This window comes from Notamacropus eugenii, chromosome 3 (genome assembly GCF_028372415.1).
Source record: "Notamacropus eugenii isolate mMacEug1 chromosome 3, mMacEug1.pri_v2, whole genome shotgun sequence".
Lineage (NCBI taxonomy): Eukaryota > Metazoa > Chordata > Mammalia > Diprotodontia > Macropodidae > Notamacropus > Notamacropus eugenii.
In genome coordinates this window covers 95,945,675-95,973,670 of record NC_092874.1, presented here as the reverse complement: position 1 = coordinate 95,973,670, position 27,996 = coordinate 95,945,675, and the positions used below count along the sequence as shown (strand labels likewise).

The 27,996-nt window shown below is 37.2% G+C and overlaps 1 protein-coding gene across 5 annotated transcripts; it reads right to left on the bottom strand.

Moving 5' to 3' along the window:
• Positions 1-17: 17 nt before the first annotated feature.
• LOC140533017 (GTPase IMAP family member 8-like) lies at positions 18-27,843 on the bottom strand. 5 transcript variants are annotated; one of them, XM_072652271.1, is made up of 8 exons: positions 27,434-27,843; positions 26,175-26,256; positions 21,333-21,359; positions 15,185-15,242; positions 13,818-14,482; positions 12,316-12,364; positions 6,740-7,468; positions 18-3,668 (listed from the first exon to the last, which is right to left on the bottom strand). In XM_072652271.1, exons 2-8 carry the CDS (start codon positions 26,211-26,213, stop codon positions 2,977-2,979), a joined length of 2,259 nt encoding a protein of 752 aa, XP_072508372.1. In that variant the 5' UTR covers positions 26,214-26,256; positions 27,434-27,843; the 3' UTR covers positions 18-2,976. The 5 variants fall into 5 exon arrangements, with proteins under 5 accessions (XP_072508372.1, XP_072508373.1, XP_072508375.1 ...); XM_072652272.1 differs by lacking the exon at positions 21,333-21,359; XM_072652274.1 differs by lacking the exon at positions 26,175-26,256 and having other exon boundaries at positions 27,434-27,842.
• Between the last annotated feature and the right edge of the window lie 153 nt (positions 27,844-27,996).

Here is a 27,996-nt window from a genome sequence, read left to right as displayed (position 1 = left end):
GTGATATTGTAGAATAGTTTTCTTTCTCTGCTTTATTATAACAATAGTCATCAATGTGCTCATAATAAATATGAAGCTTGAAGGTTTGCAAAATACTTTGCACATATTATCCCATGATCCACACAACAATCTTGTAAGCTAAGTGCTATTATGATCCACATTTTATAGTTGAGGAAACTGAGGCTGAGGGTGATTAACTGACTTGTCCAGGATCACACAACTAGTAAGTGTCTGAAGGTATTTGAACTCGTCTTCCTAACTCTAGGTCCAATATACTATCTACTATGCAATCCAACTGCCTCCCAGAAGTTGTGTTCAGGAGGCATGACCTAGTAGAAGGAATCTGAGAAGTTGCTGTCTTTCTCTGTTTTTTGTGAACAGCTTGCAGAATATGGTAAGGTGGGCATTTGTTCTTTAAATATTTTACTGAATTAATTTGTAAATCTATCTGACCAAGGATTTTGCTGTGTAGGAGTTTATGGTTTTCTCAAACTCCTTTTCTGACATTAAATTCTATATTTCATGTTTTATTAATCTGGGCATCATATTTTTATAAATATTCATTTGATTTGTTTTCAGTTTGTTGGCATCTAATGAGTATATTAATTTCTAATAATTTACTTATACATTCCCCCCTTGTATTATTTTGCCAGTAGAGCTCTCTCTCTCTCTCTCTCTCTCTCTCTCTCTCTCTCTCTCTCTCTCTCTCTCTGTCTCTCTGTCTTTGTTATAAATGGTAGTTTATCTATTTTATTTGTCAATTTAGCTTTATTTGTCAGCTCAATAGTTCTTTGTTCTCAAATTATTTAACTCATCTTTGATTTTCCTCATCCCATGATTTTTATTTTCCTGCTTTTGGTATTATTAATTTGTTTCTTGCCTAGGTTTTCTGGGTACAGAATCAATTCATTGACCTTTCCATTCTCTTTTTTATGAATATAAATGTACAGAAATATGAATATAAATTTCTTTCTAAGAACTGCTTTAGCCATGTTTCACAAGCTTTGATAAATAGTTTCATTTTGTTTTCTTTACTAAAATTAATGTTTCTGTGGGGGGTTTTGACCCACTTATCCTAAGATAATATTACCCAGTTTCCCTTTTTCTGAGTCTTTTGTGCATGTTTGCCTTATTCATCACAATTTTTATTACATTGAATTCTGTAAATAGTGTATGATACTGTTGAGATTATCAAAGGTTCTTTCATTGAATTCTTGGCTTAAAACAACTTAGTTATTATATGAAAAAGTGGCCCAAACTAACATGTACCTTCTAAGGAAAAGAAAGCTCCTCCATATTTGGTCAATCAGATCACATTTTTTTCTTTCAAACATACATGCACTTAGAGATGGGGACAGTTGCTGTTCTGATTCCCACACCACACATTGAAAATCCATTAAGTTCCTTGAGAGGTATAATAGGGAACACTCAGTCCAAAATCTCATTCAAACCAGCCCTAAATAATATTACTTTTCTCAGGAAGGCAGAAACAACAATGGTAACTTAGAAGCCAAAGGGTAGAGGCAAGGGAGGTGGATGCTGGCAATCAGGAGAAGTGGCTTTGGACAGAGATAATTAGAGTTGCATCCCACTTGGGTTGGTTTCTAGTGAGGCTTCATTTAGTCACTTCTGGACTGTGGGAAGCTGGGGGTTCATAGTGTGGTTTCTTCTCAGGGAAAGCCTACAAGCAAGCATTGGTTCCCCAGACCCTGCTTCCAACCTAACCCCCACAGATGTTATTCAGGGGAACAAAAGAAATAACAGGAAAAACCATGCATTGATTTGTTCAGGTTCCATATGCAAATGAGTATGATTCCACAAACATACATGAGCTTGATATTCTGCAGACCCACAGGGATGTTGGTGTGCAGAAGGGAAAAAATCTTCAGGAAAACTCTCTTGAGTTTTGCTCTGAGGGGAGTTAGGGCCTCAGTGACCTCTACCTTATTTCACAGAAGAAAATCTCTACCACTTGAGTTCAGATGACTCGATATTCCCAGCTTTTGGAGATGCCTACCTTCTGGGGCTGATGCTGCTTCCTGTGGTTCCAGAACTTCCTTCCTCTTGCTGCTTAACTCTGCCTTTGTTGTTGACCGAAGCTCCACCCTAAGCCACTACTCATCACCTTTACCATCATCATCTCCTGAAGCATTGTCTCCTGCAGATGTCCTCTGCTGAAGCTCTCCATCTGCATCTGTCATTCCCTGAAACTGCACCATATTTTTACCCTCTTCCTTCACAGCAGTCTTCTTGTACTTCTCCACTGTGCTGCTACTGTCATCCACCACATCCTTCCATTCCGCCCTTTCTCTGGCTTCTTCAGTACCTTTCACTGAATTAAGATTAAAATAAGACCTAAACTCTAAGAGCTTCTTGGTGTTCCTGCTGCTATCTAGCTCTGGAAAAGTGTCCTTGCTTCCAGAGTAAGACCACCCAGGCCACAATCCATGAGGTTGGTTAATACAATTTCATCTCTGTCTGCTTGCTTGGCTTCACTTTACCTAGCATCATCTCCTAGGTGATGTTGTTCAGGTGGCTATGATCCATTAATTACTCCTTTGATTAAAAGGTCCCTAACCATTACTTTTGGCTGAGTGATGCTGAATTCAATCAACTTTTTCCCTGCCTTGGGGTAAAGAAGAGTTTCCCCCCCACCCCACAGAACCTCTGATACTTGAGTGTCAAATGGTTTTCAGATGGTTACTGCCTTGCCACTTGTAGCTTCATGCATATCCAGACTTTCCAAATTACCTACCTGATTGCCACTCACAACCTTGTTTTGACCCTTAGCCTGCTTCCTCAAAACTTGCTTAAATGTTTCACCCTCCATATACATTCTGCTGCTAGTCACACCCCAGCAATATAATTAATGAATACATGTATCTAGCTGACTGTTGCCAAAAATACCCTCACCATATATTCTGAGGCACTCTTTACTTTTATATGGATCATCAGGCATAGCAAGAACCAACTGGATCATGACAAATCTTTCTTGTGTACCCATTTCTCTACTGTCCTGAGCAAACTTTTCTCCTGGAAATCTTTAATCCTTCTGGTATAAGTCTCAGGTTTATCACTGGCAGGATAGCCTTGGCCTCCATGACTCTGGACAAGTTCATCCACCATTTCCAAAAGCTTATTAACCTGCTTTTCCTGGGCTACACCACTTTCTTTGTTGTTAAAAGCACAAAATCTTCCTCCACAGCGTTTAATTAGCTTCTTAAGAGGTCGATTATGTGAAGCTTTGATGTAATCCTCCAGCATTCCAGTACCTAGATCTTCCTTCCTGGTGAAGAGCACGATCGTGTACTCAAATACTTCTTTTCCATATATGGCTTCTAGTTCTCTAACATTCTTCACATCTTCTTGAGTGAATCTGCCCAGTTGAGTCACCAGAATGAAAACTTTGGCTCCTGGAGATAAGCAAAGGACACGAAAGGCTTCTTCCCCTTGATTAGGAAAATTTTCACTAGCCAGGATAAGGTCCAAGGGTGGAGTATCGGTAACTATAATAATCTTCCCTTTCCAGGTTCTGTCCCTGTTCTGACAGTTCTTAGTGATGGTTTTTCCTGCAAGTTTGGCTGCAAAATGATGCTCCCCAATAATGGTGTTCCCAGTTGAGCTCTTCCCAGTCCCACTTTTCCCTACAAGGATGAGGCTCAGCATATCTGTGAGAAGAAACATAGGAAAGATTAACAACTATGTCCTCATTGGAAATCCTGTTGTCTATGTGTTCTCTATTTCTCCTGTACTACTTTGCTACTCCAGTTTACATGTCTCCTCTCATCTCTTTCTCCTTCTTCTCTGGCTAAAGATACACTCTCATATTTTCAATATAATGGGAACACCGATGAGCGTCCATTCTTGGGATCATATGTGTGTATATGCATGTATATGTGAATATATTGTATATGTGTATATGTACATGGGTATGTGTGTATGTATATGTATATATGTTTGTGTGTATTCCAGTTCATACTGAGTCATCTTCAGCCATCCTGATGAATATCTGGTCACTAGATTCAGATAGCTCTGGAGGAGAAGTGAGGCTTGTGTGTGAATATATATATTCAGTGTAATTCAAGAAATAGGATGATTCAGGTAATTACCATAGGCAAAGCATTATTACAAGGGAGCTCCAAAGGAATAGTTGACACACTGGCGCATTACATTAGGCTTCCAAGACTTCATGGTGGAATTTGGTTTTGCTCTATTAATTATGTTACTACTAAATATTTTGTTCAAATAACAAGATATGGGTCTGCCTATATCTTGGTTATCTGAAGGTGATCATAAAATGCCATCTGTAAATATCTTCCTCCACACTGTTTAAGTAGCTTAATTAGTTTAATTAGCAGAAGTTTTTATAAAACTAGAATACATCAAGATGTTGCAATGAAAATCATGTTAAAAATAATTGAAATTATTTGATGATTCATTTATTAGGAGAAAATATCAGCTTATCATTTTGTGCTACAGATGACAAAGAAAAAATGAAATTCTTTGAACTCTCTAGATGTTGAAATTACAGATAGAAAAAGCTTTTCATATGTGTGTTCATTTGTTTATCTTTATGCCTAGCTACTGGACAGCACATTTCTCTCATCTATTAAATTCTTCCTCAAGATTCATGAATTTTGTGAAGTCATCATGAAATCATTCTAATTTATCCCAAAAGCAATTAGAGAGAATTCTCCCCGCTCTCTTCTCCTGGTAGGAAACTGTTACATTACAATCCCCATAGCACTTTCAGTCTTGCTTAGCAGGTGAGTATTATTTTCTTTTTCTTTGGGAGTTCTTATTTCAGTAGAGAATTACAATTGCAAACACTATTTTATATTGTGGAATCATAGGGAAATTGTAGGTCTCTGCCTCTGTAGTAAGGAAATGTGATCTTGCACAAAGAAATGTGGACTTGCTGAAAGACCAAAGATGAAGTATGGCACCTACCTCTTGCCAGAGGAATTTAAAATGCAGAATTAGATATACATTATTGGATGTGGGCAATGTGACGATTTATGTTGTCAAAATATACATATTTGTTATGAAGGTTTTTTAATTATTCAAATTGTTTCAAATTGGGAAGGGCAGTAAAAGGGAGAGATAATAAATGTAAAATAAAAATAAATTAGCTTTTAAAAAATGCAACCTATTAGAGCTAGAAATTTAGAGATGGTCTTACCAAGTAAGTTGGTTTTCTTTTTGATGAATTTCATTCCTATTTACACATCTATGAAAAATAAGATGATGAAACATCCCATAGGAATTACCAAATTACTCTGCCTTTGAAGAATGAAAATGGAAATAAAAAGATTTTTCCAAGATCAGTATATAAGCATCCCAAAGTACACAAGGATATGTCAGACCGTAACAGCCCATACTCATGGAACCTGTCCATGCAAAGCTTCAGATCCTAAGGAAAGCCCTACTAGACCTTTAAAAATGTTCTTGCTGGCCCCACCAGTGAAGGGAACATGAGTGGTAAGAGGTAGGTGCTGTGTTTCATCTTTGGTCCTTTGTTATATCTACATTTCTTTCTGCAGTATCACATTGCCTTATCATATATGCAGAGGTCTATGAAGACTCCCCCAATCTGCCTCCCATCTGAGGTGCTTCCTGGAATTTCTTCTACTTTGAATGTTCTCATTTGACTCTTTGTGAGGGACTTTCAGCTGTGGCAGGAGCTCCCAATGACATCTACAAGGGATGATTGAGGTTCTAAACCCCACTGTCCTCCAGAGCTTCAGTATTAGGGTCAACTACGTGGGGTTGAATTTAAAAGAAAGAGTTACAAGTACCATGATTTTTCACAGTTGCTCTGTAGCCTAAGTATGCCTCAGGTTGGTGTCCCAATGTTTTTTTAAATATGAAAACTAAGGCCCCAAAATGAAAAGTGACTTGTTCAATTTCTCATCTCCTTTCAGTGACAGAGCCAAGATGTGCCACTTGTTACATCTTCCAATTTAGTCTAAGGTCTATTTAATGACATTAGTACATGAGAGCCTCACAAAGGTAGCATTCCAGAAAAGTACAATGGAAGCTCCAAGGCACATTTCTTGGAAAGAATGCTGTCACAGTTAAAAAGTCAATGTATTCATCAGGCAGAGCAAGGTGGGGGGAAAAGCGGTGAATATGAAGCTGAGAGACCTGGCTGCTTATCCTTGTTCTACCACTAACTGCCTGTGGGACTTTGAGTGGAGCCTTTAACATGTATTTACTTCAGTTTCTTCATCTGACATAATAGCAAAAAATGTAATAGTGACCTTCCAGTCTCCATGTGATCCCTGGGAGGGTAACTCAAATCATGGATATGTAATGTATATATATATATATATATATATATATATATATATATATATATATATATATATATATATATATATATATATATATATATATATATATATATATATATATATATATATATATATATATGTATGTATGTATGTATATGTATATATGTATGTATGTATGTATATATGTATGTGTATATATGTAATATTCAATAGAGGCAATAGCATAGAGTGGAAAGAGCACAGAACAGAGGTCAGAGGACACTGTTACTTATGACTATGTTACTTTGGGCAAGTCAGCTAATCTCTCTAGTGATCAGTTGTTCATCTGTAAAAATAAAGGGCTAAAATGGATCCTTTGTTTAAATCCCACTGTAAATTCTTTTTTGAAGTTAAAAACATGAGAGATTATTAGGAACAATGTAATATTAGGTTCAGGTTCTTACCTTCCTCTCTAGGATGTCTGGGAGATTTGACAATATCTGCCTCACAATCTATAAAATTGTCTTGCTTTTCTCCAATCACATTAAATTCAGCATAGCACTGGCCACTTTTCTCCTTCATCAAGAGCTCAGTCTGTTCAAGGAGACACTGAACCTGAATATCCTGTTCTTCCCCAACTGCTTTGTTGTTGATAGCCCAGTACCGACCCTCACAGTTCTGAATCAGCTCCTTGAGGAACTCATTATTAGTTTTTTCAATATATTCTTGAAGTGACTGATCTCCCAGATCTTCTTTCCTCGTGAAGAGAAGTAACATATGCCTCCTGGCTTCATCTCCAAAGGTATCCTGAATGCCCTTCACTATCTCTTTATCTTCCACTGTGTGATGGCCAACAGGGGTCACCAACAATAGGATGTGGGGTCCAGGGAAACAGAGGGTTTTGCAGTGCTTGATCTCTTGTTTCCTCTCTCCAGGAGAGCTCCTTAGATAGAAAAGATCAGGGGTATCAATGACCACAAATTTCCTCTTTCCCACTGTTCCACTTTCTTTCTTGCAAGTTTTGGTTACTGGAAGGTCACTGAATTTGGACTCAAACACTTGCTTCCCCAGGATGCTGTTTCCTGTTTCACTCTTCCCTGAACCATGTTTGCCCAAGAGGAGAATTCTCAGTTCTGAGGATCCAGGGGCCAGTTCTGACTCTCTCCCCTTCTCCTGGCTCTTGTCATCTGGCTCTGTTGGCACAAAAGTGATCCATTAGTAGTCATTCCTTCTGACCTCCACCCAGTCATCAGTGTAATGAGAGTATGTGCTATTTCATTACAACTCCATTCTACTCATAAGGCATTCATTAAGCGAACTGTTACAGTCAAATCTGTAGTATGCACTGTGGTAGATAGAGAAAGAGTAGAATGCACATTAATAAAAGGTATTTTTAATTATTTACCATAAAAAAGGGAGTAAGAAAGCCCTGCCTCAGTGAGTGAAGCATATTATCAGTCAAGTCAAATAGCAAACACTTATTAAACACCAGGGTGCAGAAACATATGATATATGTTTTGAAAGATACAGAGTTAAGCTAAAATAATACACCTATTCACATGGCATCTGTAGTGTCATAAGACAGGAATATAAATAACTGTAATAGATACAAAAAACTTGGGGGGGAACTAAAACTGTGATTTCACTGGTATAAGGAATCCCGAGGAAGAAACTCCAACTACCAATGCAGTTCAGCACCTGCATTGCAACTTAGAGTTGCTTGGAGCTCTAAGAAGTTAAGTGGCAAGTGACCCAGAATTCCTTTGGGACATCCACACAAACTGGTCTATCATTATCCATACAGATCTGGTGATATATTCTCTGCAGGTCTAAAATAGGCAATGACTGAATCCATATACTACTGGTCTACCTTACTTCTCTAATTTAAGTCTACACACAAGCTCATCTTTGTAGTCTTCCAAACAACCAACATGAGTGAGCCACATAGCCTATGGAAATCTGTGATGACCCCATGGACTCTCATTTAGATTATTCTTTTCTTCTTTTATTTTTCTAAAACAAATACGCCATGAGAAAAGAAAAAGAAACCTATTATGAATTTAAATATTAAAACTTAAATACTAAAGAAGAAAAGAAAAAAACCATCATGTGCACAGAAGAACCTAAAGAGAGGATTCAAAATATATATCAATAAATTTCCATTTCAAGAAAGTCTGTGTAATAAATACTACTTGTGTTGATAGTTTCTTTTCTTTGCATCCTTGTAAGTTTTCTTTTGATCTCTGCTGTATCATTTGGGTTATTCTTAAAGTCCTCCACATCAGAGATAGGAATTTTTAATGGCCATTCCTGAAGAAATTTGTGAATGTGAATCTCTAGTGTTGTCCCTTGGACAAGTCTTGTTACCACCTTGTGTGTTGAAAACACTCTAGCCCTTACGCTGCATTTCTTACTTCTACAACTATTTTCTCCACTGCAAAGGATATGTCCTTGACATCCCAGTTGCTAATCACGGAAAAGGGGCCTACATTGAGGTGTTTTACCACAAAAGACCTGACTGACCAATTTATCCCATTCAGAGGTGAGAATTGCTACTCCTTTACATGAATCAAACAGGAAACAATTTAACACTGAAGAATGATCAACTCTGCCTAAGGGTGACCTTTAAAAGTAAATTTACTGAGTTCAAAATGGAGACTCAGAGAGTAACCCAGCTCTAGATGGAATCAATTGAAGATGCATGAAGTAAATAAATATAAGGTATTAAGAAACCCAGGTAGACCAGGAGACAGAAAGCATAGGCAGAGGAAACTCATACAAAGCAAGGGACCAAGGCTCTTGAGGCAAGACTATTCCAGCCGGTTGGGTCATAGGCATGTGAGGACAAACGTTATATTTGTGTAGGTCCTGAGCATGTCTTGGTAGATTAATACCAAACAGTTCATGAATTTTGTAGTTGATTTAAGTGAGTTTTTCCTCTCATTTCTTGGTTTTTGTTAGGATTATATAGAAATTCTTATAGATTTTTTGTGCATTTATTTTGTATCCTACTACTTCCTCTCCTTTCCCCATCCTTCCCCTCATTTTTAACTCTCTGTGGTGTGTTGCATTCCCCTATTAAAAAGTAAGCTCCTTGAGAGTAGAGAGTATCTTTTTGCTTATATTTTTACGCCTAGTGCTTAGTATAGTGCCTGCTGTGCAGTAAATGCCTAATAAATGTGTGTTTCCTTTTTTTTCTTTCTTGTGTAATAATAGTCTTAACTAGTTTCTGGGTTGATTCTCTGAAGTTCTCTAAAAAAATCATCATGTCATCAGGAATAATGGAAAATTTGTCTCTTCTCATCTGTCTATCTTTAATTTTGTTACTATCTGAAGAATTTCTACAATGAGAAGAGGGGCCATCCCAATTTGTTCCATATTTCTTGGGAAAACTTCAGTGCTTTCCCATTACAGATAAAGTTAGCTCTTGATTAAGATAGATGTTTTTGATTATATTAAAGAAAGGTCAGTGGTAAGAAAGTCACACTGATTCCTTCACTACACTCCTGTCTCTTCTTCTAACTTTCTGGACTCCTCCGTGTCTCAGAAGCATTCTCATCCTGGAAGATACCTCCTCCCCCATGGTCCCTCTGTCTATCAGTGAGCTTCTCCCAGAACATCCATTTTGAGAAAGAACCCAGGTCATCCATGTTCATTCCTTTTCTCCTCTTACAATTCTTCATGTGACTCTGTGGACTTCTTTATCCACTATGCTCTTACACAAGAACTTTCCCCCACCCACTCCCATTCATTTTTAGCTTCCTTTTATGTGTTATCTCTATTAGAATGTAAGCTCTTGGAGGGCAGGGACACTCTTTCTTTTGAGTTACATTTGTATTACCAGTCCTGAGCATTAGTAAAGGCTTAATAAATGTTTGTTGACTTGCTAATTTTTATTTTTGTAAATTAATTTGATCTGTCTCTATTTTCACCTTTCTATCTCTCTCTGTCTCTCTGTGTCTCTCTCTGTCTTGCTTTCCAAATAAGCAATGCTTTATTCATCTAGTTAGTACTTTCAAGCTGTTGGTTCTTTCTATCCATTTGATAATATTTCATTTTCAGTTTTTATCTGTCTAGTCTATTTCTCTTGTGTGCATTAGCTTATTTTATATGTTTTCTACTTTGTAAGTTCAATGATTATTTCTTTATTTTTCCACTTTGTTAATATATGTTTTCAAAGTCACCATTTTTCCTCCCAGGATTGCTTTTGCTTTATGGAAACAATACTGGTATTCTGGCTGATTCTTGTCATTCTTTCTGACATAATTATTTATTGTTTCTATGATATATACTTTGGTTCCTTCGTTATTTAACGTGCCCTTACTTAGTCCCTATTTAGATAACTTATTTGTTGTGTGTTTCTTGTGTGAATTACTATATTATTACATTATGGGGCATAAAGAATATGTTTAATATTTGACATTTCTGCATTTTAAACCAGTACATCAGAAATAACAACGCTAAATTAGTTCCTTGTTCACTCTAATACCAGTCAAACTGCCAAAGTATTACTACATGGAGCTGGAAAAAACAATTGATTTAGGAGTAGATTTCTTTATTATATTTTGTGTCTTGTTACATAAATTTTTTGTAAAGACATCCCATTGCTGAAAAATATGTATTATTGAATATTCCTAATGAAAAGATATCCTAATGTGAACTGATCCAACCATTCTGGAGAGCAATTTAAAACTATGCCCAAAGGGCTATAAAACTGTGTAAACCCTTTGATCCAGCAATACTACTGCTAGATCGAGACTAATCTAGTTAATCATTTTCTAACTAAATGAGTAAAACATTGTCTTATTTCGTAAGCAAAACAGATAGAGATACAGAGAACTAGAAAAGCCTAGCCAGAAACAGAACAAATAAATTACAAAACAAAAAAAATTCAACAATTCAACAAAGACAACCAAAAAAGGGAAAAAAACCTATTTGTACAAAAACATTTAAAGCAGCTCTTTTTATAGTGGCTAAGAATCAGGACTCAAAAGGATGCCCATCAATTGAGGAATGGCTAAACAAGCCACGGTATATGATTGTAATGGAATATTATTATGCTATTACAAATGACAAGCAGAATAATTTCAGAAAAACTTGGAAAGGCTTACATGAACTGGTGCATAGTGAAGTGAACAGAACCAAGAGAATATTGTACATAATAACAGCAATATTCTTCATTGAAGAACTATGAATGACTTAGCCATTCTCAGAAATATAATGATCCAAGACAATCCGAAAAGACTAATGATGAAATATACTATCCGCCTCCAGAGAAAGAACTGATATTGTTTGAATACTGATTGAAGCATGTTATTTTTCTTTTTTCTTTCATTTTTTCCTTGTATTTGAGGGGCAGCAGAGGAAGGGATAGAATTTGGAACCCAAAACTTTAAATAAAAGTGTTAAAAAAAAGATATTCTAAGCATTGCAAACATACTGTTTCCAAAATTGTTTTTAGATGTGGTTTAATTTTTGTTTATCTTTCTTTAAAAATTTTCCAACTCTGAAAGAGAAACATGGAAGTCCCCTAAACAGCTACTGTAATTTTTTTACTTTTTTCAATTCAATTAACTTCTGATTATGAAAAAGTAAGCACTTTATTTTTGCCTTTTCAGTTATTATAGGAAGGAAAGAAGGAAATAAGTACTTATTAAGTGTCTACTGTGTGCCAGGCACTGTGTTCATCTCTTTACTAAAAATATCTCATTTGGTCCTCACAACAACCCAGAGAGGTAGATGCTGTTATTCTTCCCATTTTTATGGTGAAGAAATTGAAGCAGATTTAGGTTAACAAAGGTCACACAACTAGTATGTGTCAAGCCATATTTGCACTCAGGTTTTCCTGATTCCAGGCCTGCTCCCCTATTCATTGTTCTGTCTAGCTATTATTATAGAAACATGAATTATTGTTGTTGTTATGGTACATTTGGGTGTGTAAAGTATCTGGGCAATTGGTTCCCTTTCCACTTTCTTTTGCCTGAGTAGATGCATTAATATAGACTCTGAAAATAGAACATGACTCAAAATGTAGTCTTACCAGGTAGACTGGGTTCCTTTTGATGAGTTTTGACTCCCATCATGCAACTCTAAAAAATAAGAGAGAAGCATCCCACATGAACCACCAAATCTATCTTGTTCCAAAGAATGGAAAGAAAAAATTAAAAACACTATTCCAAGATCAGTATCTGAAGCTTCTGAAGAGCATAATATCATTCCAGAAGTTATCAATAGTACCCATAGTACTTCTCCTCCCAAATGTTTAAGAGTAGAAGAAGAGTTCTTAACTTTTTGTGTCATAAACACCTTTGGCAATCTAGAGGAGTTTATGGATCACTTTTCTGAGTAATGTGTGTAAGATGCGTAAAATAAAATATGTAAGATTACAAAGGAAACCAATTGTATTGAACTATAGTTATTGAAATATTTCTTAAGATTCGCAGACTCCAGGTTAAGGACTTCTAACCTAGCACAAGATCAGCTAGGTCTGCACAGAAAGACAATGGGTTCATCTTCTGCTCTTACTACTGACTCTGCTAGGGAAAGGAGAGGACCTATCTGAGAGAATTTCAAAGATTGCCACTCTTGTGAGGATTTACTTATAGCTATTCCTTCCTTGATTTGTTATGACAAAACTCCCACATGTGATGACTATTATTCTCACCACTATACTCCAGAGCTTTTGCACTATACTACTATACTGTACTACTATAGGAGTATTGTGCTGTTGCCTAAGTTATTATCCAATCTAACACCTTCATTTTATATTTCGCCACAAAGAGGATATTCTTGGCCAATTGTCTGACCCTAGTCAGTAGTAAGGAGAGAGAGCAGCTCTTTCCCAGAATTCCACTTTCTTTCCACCTCACTGGTAATGTGCTCCATCCAATGGTAGAGGACCCTTGTGATTAACACCAAACTCTCTATGACTCTCAAAGAACTGGCTGTCTCTCCTGTGTTTCCCTGGCCCCATTGTGGAGGCAATGCTACTCTTATTAATATAAGAACTTAGTGCCTGGATTTATTTCATCATATAGGTAGTATAAAAGCATGCATATATTTATATATATATATATATATATGTATTACACTCATGCATGCACAATGTATACATATATATGTATATGTTTGTATATATGTAATTGTATACACACATATGTATGGGTTTTTTAGAATCATACCAGTAAGAAAAGGAACAAAATGAAATGCATCAAAGCAGTCTATGAGCACATCCTTCTCAACTGTGGATCTTCATAAAAACAAACAGAGCCCAAACTCCCTTGGTCTATATGTAAGACAAAACCAAGAAGTTCAAAGATACTTCAGATGTTCAGAGTCAAACCTCCTTTAGTGCATAAGGCAAATCAACTAAACTTTAATGATCAATTCCACAACTGTTATGAATGGCCTGCGCTAAATGACCTTTAATGTCCCTTTGGATTTCTAAATCCTATGACAAATACTTTCTTAGAATTAAAAGCATCATAAAAATGTAAGAGATTGTTATTCTGATCAATGTAATGCTTAGGTTCAGATTCTTACCTTCCATTCTAGAATATCTGGTAGGTTTGATAACTGGCCACCTTTCTTCTTCATCAACAGTTCAATCTCTTTAAGGAGACACTGAACCTGAATATCTTGTTCTTCCCCAACGGCTTTGTTGTTGATAGCACAGTACCGACCCTCACAGTTCTGAACCAGCTCCTTGAGAAACTCATTATCAGTATTTTCAATATAATCTTGAAGTGACTGATTTTCCAGATCTTCTTTCCTCGTGAAGAGAAGCAACATATGCCTCCTGGCTTCATCTCCAAAGATATCATGAATGCCCTTCACTATCTCTTCATCTTCCACTGTGTGATGGCCAACAGGGGTCACCAACAGTAGGATGTGGGGTCCCGGGGAACAGAGGGTTTTGCAGTGCTTGATCTCTTGTTCCCTCTCTTCAGGAGAGTTACTTAGAGAGAAAACACCAGGAGTATCAATGATCACAACTTCCCTCTTCTCCACAGTTCCACTTTCTTTCTTGCAAGTTTTGGTTACTGGAAGGTCACTGAATTTGGACTCAAATACTTGCTTCCCCAGGATGCTGTTTCCTGTTGCACTCTTCCCTGAACCATGTTTGCCCACGAGGAGAATTCTCAGTTCTGAGGATCCAGGGACCAATTTTGACTCTCTCCCCTGCTTCTGGCTCTTGTCATCTGACTCTGTTGGCACAAAAATTGCCCATTAGTAGTCATTCCTTCTGACCTTCACCAGGTCATCAGAGTAACAAGAGAGTATGTTCTATTTCATTACAACTGAATTCTACTTATAAGGCATTCATTAAGCAATCTATTGCATGGTCAAATCTGTAGTATGCACTGTGGTGAATAGAGAGAAAGTAGAATGCACTTTAATAGAAGACATTTTTAATGATTTATCGTAAAAAGGTAGCAAGAGAGTCCTGCCTCAGTGAATGAAACATTTTGTCAATGAAGTCAAATAACAAACACTTATTTATAAGCCCCAATATACAATAATTACTTGTGGCAGAAATCTTGAAAAAAAACTCCAGAGATTACTGAGGTAGACCCTTCAGACTGGATGATAGAAAAGGAAAATGACAAATGCTGGGTAAGATGTGGGAAAACAGGAACACTGGCACACTGTTGATGGAGAGATGGGAAATTGTTCATACATTCTGGAAAACGATTTGGAACTATACCCAAAGGATGATAAAACTATGCATAAAATTTGACGTAGCAATACTGCTACTCTGTCTGAACTCCAAAGAGATAAAGGCAAAGAAAAATGACACCTGTGGAAAAAATTATAGTAACTCTTTTCATGGTGGTTAAGAATTGCAAAAACCCCATCATATAGATCATTTGTAGCAAAGTGAAAAGACCTCCCCATCCTGTGCTTACCTTGTTGTCTGTCCTGGTGGCTTTCTGGATGATTCATGTCTGTAATTTGTTGGAATTTCTAAGTTGGGGTGGAAAGGAGAGAAATCAATTATTCAAAATTGTATTAGAAAGTTGCAGGTTAAACCAGATGGCACAATTTACAAGCTTTTTTGACCAAGGGTCTCATTTTGTATTTTCTAAGACTGCTTTCATCAAAAAACATAGAACTTTTAAAATTAATGTGGAATATGGTGAATATCATTGTTAAAGATTTAGCATTACTTCAGTTCATCAAGAAGATCTCTTCTAGTTCTGTTATCATGTAATATCTAACATCTTTTGTAGATATTCAATATCACTTGTAACATTTATTCTAATACTAAATACTTACTAGGCATTCAATAAGCTCTTGTAAATAGATTATTTCATTACTTCCACAGTACATTAATCATCTGTGAGGAGATGTCCACCACCACGCAGTTTATGACCCTTCCATGAGTTCATGGAAGAAGGTCTTCAAGTGTTGCCTTGACTGAAAAATCTACCACTCTGCTGTCTCTATTAATGAGCCTTTCTAAACTTAGTTAGGCTACCCTTAAGTGAGAGATACAGAGAATCTATTGCCAAGTGTCTCCTCAATACCCTTTTATTTAGCACCTACAGTGTGCCAAGCAATGTGCCAAGTTCTGAGGAAACAAAGAAAAGCAAAAGGCAATTCCCTTTCTCAAGAAGCTCACAGTCTAAGGGAGGAGACAACATGCTAATAACTATGTCTGATCAAGCTATGTGTAGGAGAATATGAAGATAATCAATAGAAGGAAGGCACAAGATGTAAGGGGGTTTAACAAAAGCTTTTTTGGAAAAGAGGTATCTGAAGGAATCCAGGGAATCCAGGAGGCAGAGATGAGAAGGAAGAGAATTACAAGTATGGAAAATAGTCAGGAAAAATGCATAGATGGGGGAGATGGCATTTTTGTGAAAGGAAAAGTGAAGAAGACAGTTTCACCAATCATAGTATACTTGGAGAGTAAGGTAAAAGAAGATTATAAAGAGGCCAGAAAATGGCAAATTGTGGAAGGCTTCAAAAGCCAAGTGGAAAGTTTTATATTTGATCCTGGAAGTGAAAGGAAGTCCCTGGAGTTTATTGAATAGATTTTATGAGGGCAGAAACAAGATTTGACAATAGATGGATATGCCCAGAATCCAACAGATAGAGAAGTCAAAGATAATGCCTCGACTGTGAGCTTGGGTGACTGGGATGATGGTGAGGCTTTCCCTAGCTATGGGAAAGTTTATAAGAAGAAGGAACTTGGGGAGAATGATGAGATCAGCTTTGGACACTTTGAGTTTAAGATGTCTATGGGACATCCAGTCTGAGATGCCTAATAAGCAGTTAGAGATGTGAGTCTGAAGGTCAAAAGAGATATTAGACATGGATAAGCTGATCTGAAAACGATCAACATAAAGATGGTAATTGAATCTAAAGGAGCTGATGAGGTCACCAAGCGAAATAGCATAGAGGGAGAAAAGGGTCCAACAGAAAGTCCTGTGGGACACTTACTGTTAGCATGTTTGACCTGGATAAATATCCAGCAAAAGAAACTAAGGAGGAGTAATCAGATAGGTAAGAGAAGAATTTAGAGAAAAGAGAATATCAAGGAGGGGAGATCAAAGGCTGCAGTGATGTCAAGAAAGAAAAAAATTGAGAAAAGATCATTAGGTTGGCAATTAAGAGATCATAGGTGATTTTTGGAGAGAGCAGTTTCAGTCAGAAGCTCTATCATTGAGTTAAGAAAATAATGGAAGGGGGCCAGAGCCAAGATGGCGGAGTGGGAGCAACTACTCACCTAAGCTCTTAGACAAACTCCTTCAGATACCTCTAAAAAGAGAATCTGACCAAATTTTGGAGGTGCAGAATCCAATAGGAGATAGACTGTGGCAGATTCACAGCCCAGGACAGACTGGAAGACAGACAGGAAGAATCTTTTCCTCCAGGGTGAGCCCACAGCACACAACACAGTGCCTCCCACAGCAGGGTGGCCAAGTGAGAAAATACCTGGGCAGCCACCCGCAGCAGTAGCATGGTGGAAAGGCAGGGAGGCAGCCTGCAGCAAGAGACCAATGGAGTTGAATGAATGAGAGCTGCTGATCCCCAGATATCAGCCGTAGCAGCTCCTTAGACTTTTAGCCCACAGATTAAATGTCTGTAAGTCACCTACTTGATCTTCTGGGAGCCAAAAGGTCAGAGTGATTGGTAAATGCTCTCTCCCCCTCCCCATGTTGACCTCAAAAGAACCATAAAATATTTCCCCAGAAAAATCCGGGATCAGTGGAACAACTGAAGGGGCAAACAGTCTCATAGCACCTGAGGCTAGGAAAATAGCTAAGGGGGATTCTTTACTCTGTTGGAGGCTAATCACAAGGCAAGGAGCCCAAGGGGGGTGGAAACTCACACTAGGATCCAGGCATGAGCTGAGCCTCCCTTTGGTCTAGCTCAGTTGATGAGTTCTCCTGTGATCAGACTACCCCTCCCCCACACTTAACAAGATAGCCCAAGGGCTAAGCCAGGAAACATAAAACCAATGGAAAAACAAAGGCACCTGCCTTTAGATTCCCACACCAGCAACTCAACTACAGATTCTCCAACTTCTGACTGAAACAACCAGAGGCCACAACCCACAAAGTCTCAACATCATGAGCAAGAAGCAAAGGAGGAGGGAAAAGACCATAAAATCTTTCTGTGGGGACAAGGACCAAAACATGATTGCCAAAGAGGCTATATTCCCACCTGAAACTTCAGAAGGGATTGTGAACTGCTTGCATGCGAAAAGAGATGTCCTGAAACAACTGAAGAAGGAAATAGAGGAAAAACTGGCCAATGATTTTAAAAGTATGCAAAAAGAATTCTCTGAAGAGAACACCTATTTAAAAAGGAAAATTGAAGAAATGGAAAAGGAAGGAAAAAATCAAACTGGGAAAATTGGACGAATGGAAAAGAAAGTACAAAAACTTACTGGAGAAAATAATTCCTTATAAGGAATAATTGGACAGATGGAAAAAGAGATGCAAAAGTTAACTGAAGAAAACAATTTGATGAAAATTAAAATCAATAAGTAGAAGCTAATGACTCTATGAGACATCAAGAATGAGTCAAACAAAATCTGAAGAATGAAAAGATACAAGAAAATGTAAAATATCTAATTAGAAAAACAACTGACCTAGAAAATAGAATCAGGAGAGAAAATTTAAGAATCATAGGCCTACCAGAAAGCCATGATGAAAAAGAAAGAGTCTGGACAATATCTTCCAAGAAATCATCAAGGAAAACTGCCCAGAAGTGCTAGATTCAGAGGGCAAAGTGGTCATCAAAAGAACCCACGGGTCACCTCCCTAAAGGGATCCCAAACTAAAACCACCAAGAAATATTGTTGCCAAATTCTAGAACTATCAAGTGAAGGAGAAAGCTAGAAAGAAGCCATTCCAATATCGAGGAGACAGTCAGGATCACACAGGCCCTTGCAGCTTCTACATTAAAAGACTGAGGGAATTGGAATCTGATATTCTGTAAGGCAAAGAAACTGGGACTACAACAAAGAATAAATTACCCAGCACAGTTCAGCACATCTTTCATAAGTTATATAAGCTTAAAGTTTAGGCAAGGAAATGGACATTCAATGAAATAAGGGATTTCCAGACCTTCCTGACAAAAAGGCCAGAACTCAATAGAAAATTTGATCTTCAAACGCAGGTCTCAAGAGAAAAATAAAAAGGTAAACAAGGGAAAAGAAAAACTTATTACTCAATCTGGGCAAACTGTTTACATCCCCATAAGGGAAGATGATATGTGTTAATCTTGAGAATTGTACATCTATCATGAAGTATAAAAGGGATATCCATAGACAGAGGAAACAGGTATAAAGTAAATGATGTGATGATAAAAATGTGATTTAAGCATGGATTTACAAGTGAATTCAATTAACATTTAAGAACAGTTAATTCCAATACTATATAGACTGTGTGGGAAAATTGGGGAAGAAGGAGAAATTCCAAATACTTTCTATAATAGAAATATAGTTTTCATACCTAAACCAGGAAGACACAAAACAGAAAAAGAAAATTATAGACCAAGTTCTCTAACGAATATAGATGCAAAAATTTTAAATAAGATTTTGAGCCAAAAGAATACAGCAACTTATCACAAGAATAATACATTATGATCAGGCAGGATTCATACCAGGAATGCTGGACTGGTTCAATATTAGGAAAATTATTAGCACTATTGATCATATCCACAAAAAAACTAACAAAAACCACATGATTTTCTCAATAGATGCAGAAAAAGCTTTTCACAAAACACAACACTCATTCCTATTAAAAACATTGGAGAACATAGGAATAAAGGGAACTTTCCAGAAAATAATAAGCAATATCTACCTAAACCCTTCATCAAGCATTACATGCAATGAAGATAAACTAGATGCATTTCCAATAAGATCAGGGGTGAAACAAGGATGTCCATTATCACCACTGTTATTCAATATGGTACTAGAAATGTTAGCTGTAGCAATTAGACAAGATAAAGAAATTGAAGGAATTAGAATAGGCAAGGAAGAAATTAAGTTATCACTCTTTGGAGATAATATGATGATATACTTAGACAATCCCAGAAATTCAAATAAAAAACTGCTTGAAATTATAAACAACTTTGGAAAAGTTGTAGGTTACTAAATAAACCCACACAAATCTTCTGCATTTCTATATATTAATAGCAAAGCCCAACAGTAAGAGATAGAAAGAGAAATCTCATTTACAACTGGGATATACATTATAAAATATTTGGAATTTTACCTGCCAAAAACAAACCCAGGGTCTATATGAACACAGCTACAAGACATTTTTCACACAAATAAATTCAGATCTAAGTAAGTGTAAAAACATACGTTGCTTGTGGGTAGGCCAAGCCAATATAATAAAAATGACAATTCTACCTAAATTAATTTACTTATTTAGTGCCATACCAATTAAACTATCAGATAATTATTTTCTAGAGCTGGAAAAATAGTATCAAAATTCATCTTGAAGAACAAAAGATCCAGAATAGCAAGGGGACTGATGAAAAGAAATGCTGGGGAATGTGGCCTAGCTCTGCCAGATCTCAAATTGTATTATAAGGCAGCAATTATGAAGACTACTTGGTACTAGAGAGAGAGGTAGACCAGTGGAATACATTAGGTATTGAAGACACAGTAGTCAATGAATATAGCCATCTTCTGCTTCATAAATCCACGTACCCCAGCTTCTGGGATAAGAACTCACTGTTCGACAAAAATTGCTGGGAAAACAATAGAAGTGCAGCAGAAACTAGGCATAGACCATTGCCTGGCACTGTACACAAGAATAAAATCGAAATGGGTACATGATCTAGGTATAAAAATTGACACTATGGACAATTTGGTGGTGCAAGAAGCAATGTATTTGTCAGATTTATGAAGAAGGGAACATTTTTGACTAAAGAAGAGAAAGAAAGCATTATGAAGTGCAATATGGATAATTTTGACTACATTAAAGTGAAAAGTTTTTGCAAAACAAAACCCAATGCAACCAAAGTTTGGAGGGATGTAGAAAACTGGGAAATAATTTTTACATGTAAGGTTGGTGATAAAAGCCTCATTTCTATAATATATAGAGAACTGAGTCAAATGTACAAAAATACAAATCAATCCCCAATTGATAAATGGTCAAAGGATATCCACAGGGAATTTTCAGAGGAAGAAATTAAATACACACACACACACACACACACACACACACACACACACATATATATATATACATATATATATGTCATATGAAAAAATGCTCGAAATACTTTTGATTAGAGAGATGCAAATCAAAACAACTCTGAGGTACCACATCACACCTGTCAGATTAGCAAACATGACAGAACAGGAAGATGACAAATATTGGAGAGGATGTGGGAGAGTGGCAACATTAATACATTGCTGGTGGAGTTGTGAGCTGATCCAAGCATTTTGGAGAGCAATTTGAAACTATGTCCAAAGGGCTACAAAAATATGCATACCCTTTGCCCAGCAATATCACTTCTAGGACTGTATCCCCAAGAGATCATAAAAATGAGAAAAGGTCGCACATGTACAAAAATACTTACAGCAGCACTCTTTGTAGTGGTCAAAACCTGGAAATCAAGGGGATACCCATCAATTGGGGAATGGCTGAATAAATTATGGTCTGTGAATGTAATGGAATATTATTGCGCTATAAGAAATGATGAACAGGAAGACTTTAGAGAGGCCTGGAAAGACTTATACGATCTGATGCTGAGCGAAAGGAGCAGAAGCAGGAGAACTTTGTGCACAGCAACCACCACAGTGTGTGAGTCTTTTCTGGTAGACTTGGAACTTCATAGCAATGAAAGTACTTATAAAAAAATTGCCAGTGGTCTTCTAAGGCAAAATGCCTTTCACGTCCAGAGGAAGATCTATGGAATTAAGTAGCAGAATGTAGTAGCTGATCATTTTTGTGTGTGTGTATTGCATTTTGGTTTGTTATATGATTTCTCCCATTCACTTTATTTCTTCTACACAGCGTGAGTATAGTGAAAATGTATTTAATAGGAATGTATCTGTAGATCCTATATAAAATTGTATGCTGTCTCGGGGAGGGAGAGGGAAAGGGAAGGCAAGGGGGAGGGAGGTAAAAATAATAATCTAAGTTGTATGGTAGTGATTGTGGAACACTGAACATAGATAAAATTAATTTAAAAAAATTAAATCAGGGCCAAGGATAATAATACAAGACATTTGTTAGGGGTTTTAAGGTTTGCTTACTTTATTATCTGTTATCTGATTTGACCCTCACAACAATTCTGAGCTAGATGCCAGTATTATCTCTATGTAATGTTGACAGAGGGTTAAGGTAAGGCCCAATGTCACATAACTAATAAGTGTCTGAAATCATATCAGAAATTACGTCTTCTGACTCTGGTGTCTGAGCTTAGCCACTCTGCTATCTCCACAGTAGAAAGGTGATGGGTCTAATCCAAATATTCAGGACCAATATGTAACAAGAGATGGCACAGATGACACATTAGGAGGAATTCCCTTCCAATGTCTCTCTTCTGCTCAATAAACCTTTTGAATCCTTGCCTAAATGTCCCAAGGCAGGTAGATGCCAAAGTGACCAGATTGCTGGACAAGGAGTCAGGAAGACCTGAGTTCAAATCCTACCTCAGATACATAATACCTCTGTGACCTTGGGCAAGTCACTTGACCTCAGTTTGTTTTAGTTTCCTCAAATGTAAAATGGGGATTATACTAACATCTACCTCACAGACCTGCTGGAAAGATAAAATGAGAAATTTGTAAAGACCTTGGCAAACCTTAAAGGTATATATCAATATATCAATATCAATTATTATCATCAAGGTAATTAAGATTATTATTATATCATATTATTTATCCAATATGTAATTGTAGTAATATTACACATTATGTATAATAGCATGTATTTTATTTAAGATAAAATAGAGTCTCTTCTCTTTGGAATTTAAAACCATTCTCATTCTTGGTCTAAGCACAATTCCAAGTTCATTCCACATGATTCCCCATCATTTACTCCGTTCTTCAGTCAAACTGACACAAGTCATGTTCCTTGTACACATCATTCCTTCTCCCACTTCTCCATAGAACGCCTTTGCCCTCCATCCTCAATGCTGCCTCTTAGAGTCTTAACTCACCTGAAGCTCAGTTCCCACAGGAAGGCTTTCCTAATGCTCTGTTATTAATGTCTTCCTCTTCACCTAAAATGACCATTGTAATGTATTTTTATATATATTTCACATTTTACAGATCTAGGTATTCTTTTTGTTTTGTCCAAGTTGAATGTAAACTCTTTGAAAGTCAGGACTGTGTTACGGTTTTTGTTTGTTTTGTTATTATTGTTCATTATAGTGGCAGTGCTGTTGATGGTCTCTGCAGACCACAGAGCCAGACAAACAGTAGGAGATTAATAAACATTTTTTATTTGAATTGAATTAAATATCTCCACATGCTCATAAAAGAAGAAAAGAAAAGAATGAGAAAAGGAGGGGGCAGCATCCATGAGGACCTTCTGCAGTTTCTTATGACTATGGTTTGTCTTGGCTAAGCCATTTGTTTGGTGTTGGCTGTATTCATGCACTTTATCCATAGAGGATGTTTAATTCTACTTCTCGATCTTACCCATTTCTTAAGCTCCAACCAGAGCTTTTGATAAGTTCAAAGCCAATATCTAGAAGCAGCTATTATTACTGCTTGATGGAATGGTAACTTTATTTCAAAAATATTTCAGAAAATTTCGATCTGTTTCTCATGTTCTCCAGTAATAGCTATGAATTCTTTTCCTCCTCTTTAGTAGAGAAGTACCAATCCTTTTCAGAAATGCCTTAGCATTATAAATTCTATGTTTTGTTAATATTATGCAATTATTATTATTATTAATGATAACAAAAATCACATTTACATGGTGCTGTAAAATTTACAACACATCTTTCTCAAAACCAAAACAAAGCAAGAACTACTTGAATACTTCGAAGATATGAAACAAAAGATTAAAAATGAAATCAGTTTCTGGAGGAAAAAATTTTGGAAGCAGAATAGGTAATTAGACACTCCCTGAAAACTATAGTAGAGCAAACTACAATTAATGACTCTATGAGAGAGTAAAAAATATTGGAATAAAATCCAAGGATTGAAAAAAAGAAGATATATAGCATTTCCAATGTCAAAAACAACTGGCCTGGAAAACAGATCAAGGAAAGATAATTTTAAGACTATTTGACTCCTTGCAAAAATAATATTAAAAAAAAAAAGCTTGGACACTATATTTGAAGAAATCATAAGTGGAAAATTTATTTTTCCTCTTTGAATCTTTGTCTGCAATTATTATGTTTTCTCAGGATTCTCTAGATTTGCAATAATTTTTGATACTGATCTGTTTTGTTGTGTTTTTTCAAATCATCTCTCTGCCTTTAGTTTCTGACTTGAAGTTTAGTGCCAAGGACCAGATTAAGGCTTCTGGTGAACTTTTGGGTAGGATAGTAGCCCCAGATCTTCTCATTCAGATACACCTGGATCTTCTCATTTATACAACCTGGGATTGTGCTCCCCTAAAATTTTGAGGTGTAGCTTTCTGCATCTTAATGGTCCTTTCTAGCATTTTAGGGCAGAATATTAGGGAACTCAGAGTCCTTGTGACTGAACTACCCTAGTCACTGTGACACCATGGTGGTTACTTGGGCCTCAGTTTCCAGAGTGTAAAGTTTGGGGGCTGCTGCATGACAGCCTGGTACAGGACTTGTGTTGGAATTTTGTCTCTGACAGAAAGAGTTTTTAACCTCTCTCAGCTTCAATATTCCTTATTGGTACATAGCGTAAAGTGTGGCATATATGTATTGCATAGACACACATATTATATATATTATACGTGTGTGTGTGTGTGTGTGTGTGTGTGTATCCTGGATAGCCCTGAGTGCCCATTTAAGGCCTAAAGCCATGTGATTTTATGGCCTCTAGGCAGCTCATTCCATCTATGATTATAGATAATTATAATCTATAAAATAATTTCAAATGAACTCAGATGTAAAATTAATAATGATGATAATTATATAGTAGCTAGCATTTATGTCATGCTTTAATCTCATTTGATTCGCACGACACCCTGGGAGATTGGTGCTATTACTATATCCAGTTTTATAGATGAGGAAACTGAGGCAGACTGGTGAAATGATATCCAAACTCACACAGCTAGCCTATATCCAAGGCTGAATATCAGCTTAGGACTTTCTGTCTCCACATCCAGCACTCTATCCATTGCACTACCTAACTGCTCTAAAATTAATATTTTGATTACAATTCCCCATAAATTTTCTGTCTTCCTACATCCCATCCTCAGCATGGCTGTATTTTGTATTTAACACAGAGGTGTAAATGATCCCCTCTTTGCTTAACCCTGATATATTTTTTTGTATAAGAATGAATCTAAATTGTTCATGAGGTAGGAACATTCTTGGGGTGTTCAGATTTCCTGAGGGACTTAGTGATGCTCTCTGGGCCCTGTATGAGACCATCAAGCTAGTTGAAATCACTGAAAGGAAAGGACACTCTCCCTGAGAAGTAATTGTTTGTGGGAGAGGAGGGTGGTCAGCCTAAATTTCCTTTCCTTTTTGACTGGAAAAAGACCTTGCAAGTTGTGGAGGATTAGAGGGATTTTAACTTTAATCTTCCCATCCATGCAATTGTTATAGACCAGTCATTTTTCAGTCACGTCCAACTTTTCATGGCCCCATTTGGGGTTTTTTTTGTAATGGTACTAGAATGGTTTGTCATTTTTTTTCCTCCAGCTCATTTTACAGATGAGGAAACTGAGGGAAAGTGAGTTAAGTGACCTGCCTGAGGTCACATAGCTAGTAAGTATCTGAGGCCAGGTTTGAACTCAAGTCCTCTTGACTCTAGGACCAGTGCTCTTTCCACTAGACTGCCTAACTGCTACAGTATCATTGATTTTTGAAAGTGTGTGTCCTATTGATGTTTTATACATGAACTCTAAAACTCCCGTCCTTGAACACCACTCCCTGATATGTTTTACTTTCTCTTTTTAGTAGGGAAAGGTGGTATTTAGTAGGTAGATGGCACAATAAATAGAGTACAGGGGTTGGGATCAGGCAGACATGATTTCAAATCCAGTCTTGCCCACTGTATAACCCTGGGAAAGTAACTTAATCTTTGTCTCAGTTTCCACAATTGTAAAATGGGGATAATAACAGCATCTATATTCCAATATTGTTGTCCAAATCAAATGCAAAATATTAATGATAGTGTCAGGTATGTAGTCAGCCCTTAATAAATGATTTCCCCTTCCTGTTTTGGATGAAAACTCCATGAATGCATATTCTTTTTGTATTTGTATCCCTCTTACTTAGAAGAGTTCCTGGAAAGTGCTTCATTAAACTCACCCCTCCAGTAATTGGATGGAAGGGGTCACTGGGTTCCATTCATTCACTCCAGCCAGTTATCTCTTCTTATCGGTCATTGACTCTGGAGGACAAAGTGAGGCACAGCCCTCCGTCACTCAAATCAAAATCAACTGCAAGTCATGTCATCATTTCCCTGATGTCATGGTCCTCTTATAGAATGAACGACAAATACTACCCACAGTCATTGTAAGGCACTATTACTTCATCTTTAAAGTCCTTAACTCTGATCATCCCAATGGCCAGGGAGCACCATAGAGTCCCCTACCATTCAAAGGGGAGACAAAACCTTTCCCACCTCTTCACTTTGTGTCCCTAACACTTTGCATAGACTTTAAGGCAGCTCCACAGTTCACTTCTGGGCAGCACCAGTATCTATACGTGTGAAGAAAGAGCTACCCAGTAAATGGTTAGTGCACAGACAGTGATGTACATACTTAGGACAAAATGAAACGTGTTAGTTGCAGCCAACAGGAAATTAGCTCCTCTTAAAGCACTAACCTTTCAGTGCTAAACCTTCACTATTTGTCCCTCAAGCTGCTGATCAAAAAGTGAGGAATAAGAGAAAACTGACTGCAAAATGATTAGATCAAAGATTTTTGTTTATATGCCGTTTCTTCCCCCTTACTGTCTCCCATAATGCCCCATTCCCCATGCTCTACCAGGACCAGCATCCCCCTACTCTCTAGATCAGAGGTTCTTAAGCTTTTTTGTTATCATGAATATTTTAAGTCTGGTGAAGTCTGTGAACACCTCAGAACCATGATTTTTTTTCTTGACATTTATAATCAGAGGAAATGTTATATATCAGTTAGAGGTTATTGAAAAGAAAGATATAATTTTTTCCCATCCAACTTCATGTACCCCTTGGGGATCCACGGACCTTAGATGAAGAGCCTGCGGGCTGGAAAAGTCTCAGCCTGTCATTTACATCTCAGCCTGTGTGAAGATCCTTAGTTCTCCTCTCTCAGCATCCAGGATTTTTAAGGAGCCTATTTTCTTTGTGGAATGAAAAACTCTCCCTCAGTGGAGAGATTCCAGGTGAGCAGGTAAAGGAGGGATTTTTGTGAACCCTCTCAGGGCCCCTGAAATTATCCCTGAAAGGGACCCTGTGGCCTGTCTGGGCAGAGCTGCCAAGCCAGTCTGGAACTGGCTCTGAGTGAATTGTAACTTTCAAAAATGTTTCCATTTCAAACACACACACACACAAGTCTATACACACAGGGACACATGCAAAATACCTCTGTCCTTATTATCCGGCTCAGGATTCTCAGCTTGGCCCCAAACTTCTTTTCCTTCAGCTGCCTGGGCTTCCCTCTAAATAATGCTGTTTCCAGTAAGTCCTTAGATGATCAGAAGAGGCAGGAAAACAAGATTATTGGCTTTCTGCCCACTGTTCTTGTTCCTCCCTCAAGGAAAAGATATTGAAAATCCCCTGGTGCAAAGGGCCTCATTGTAGAGGAACTTGTGAACTCTGGAAGTGAAAGCTACCCTGGTGTGTGCTGAGTTGTCAGGACTAAACTAAAAGAGCTTAACTGGAAGAGAATAATAATAATAAAAAAAAGAATAACCTCTGATCCTTGGATGTGGGGCCCTGACAAATAAATCTAGGGACAAAAGGCTGGCTGCCAGGGTAATAAAAGGCAAGAACCGCTGGCCTGTCTCAAGCTAGGTCATTTCCTCCCTGCCCATTCTAATTTCAGTTCCTGAAACAGAATACATTTAGAACAGTATTTTACCGTAGCACCTTCAGAAATGGCAGCATGTTGTTTTTGTCTGTTTGAGTTAATGCAGTCTTCATTTA

Coding starts and splice junctions, on each gene's coding strand:
- LOC140533017 (XM_072652271.1), bottom strand. CDS start 26,213: ATGGAACCCAGTGACCCCTTCCATCCAATTACTGGAGGG. Junction 15,243..21,332: donor CCACTACAAAGAGTGCTGCT/GTAAGTATTTTT, acceptor ACCCCAACTTAG/AAATTCCAACAAATTACAGA. Junction 3,669..6,739: donor CAGACATCCTAGAGAGGAAG/GTAAGAACCTGA, acceptor TTCTTCTCACAG/ATATGCTGAGCCTCATCCTT.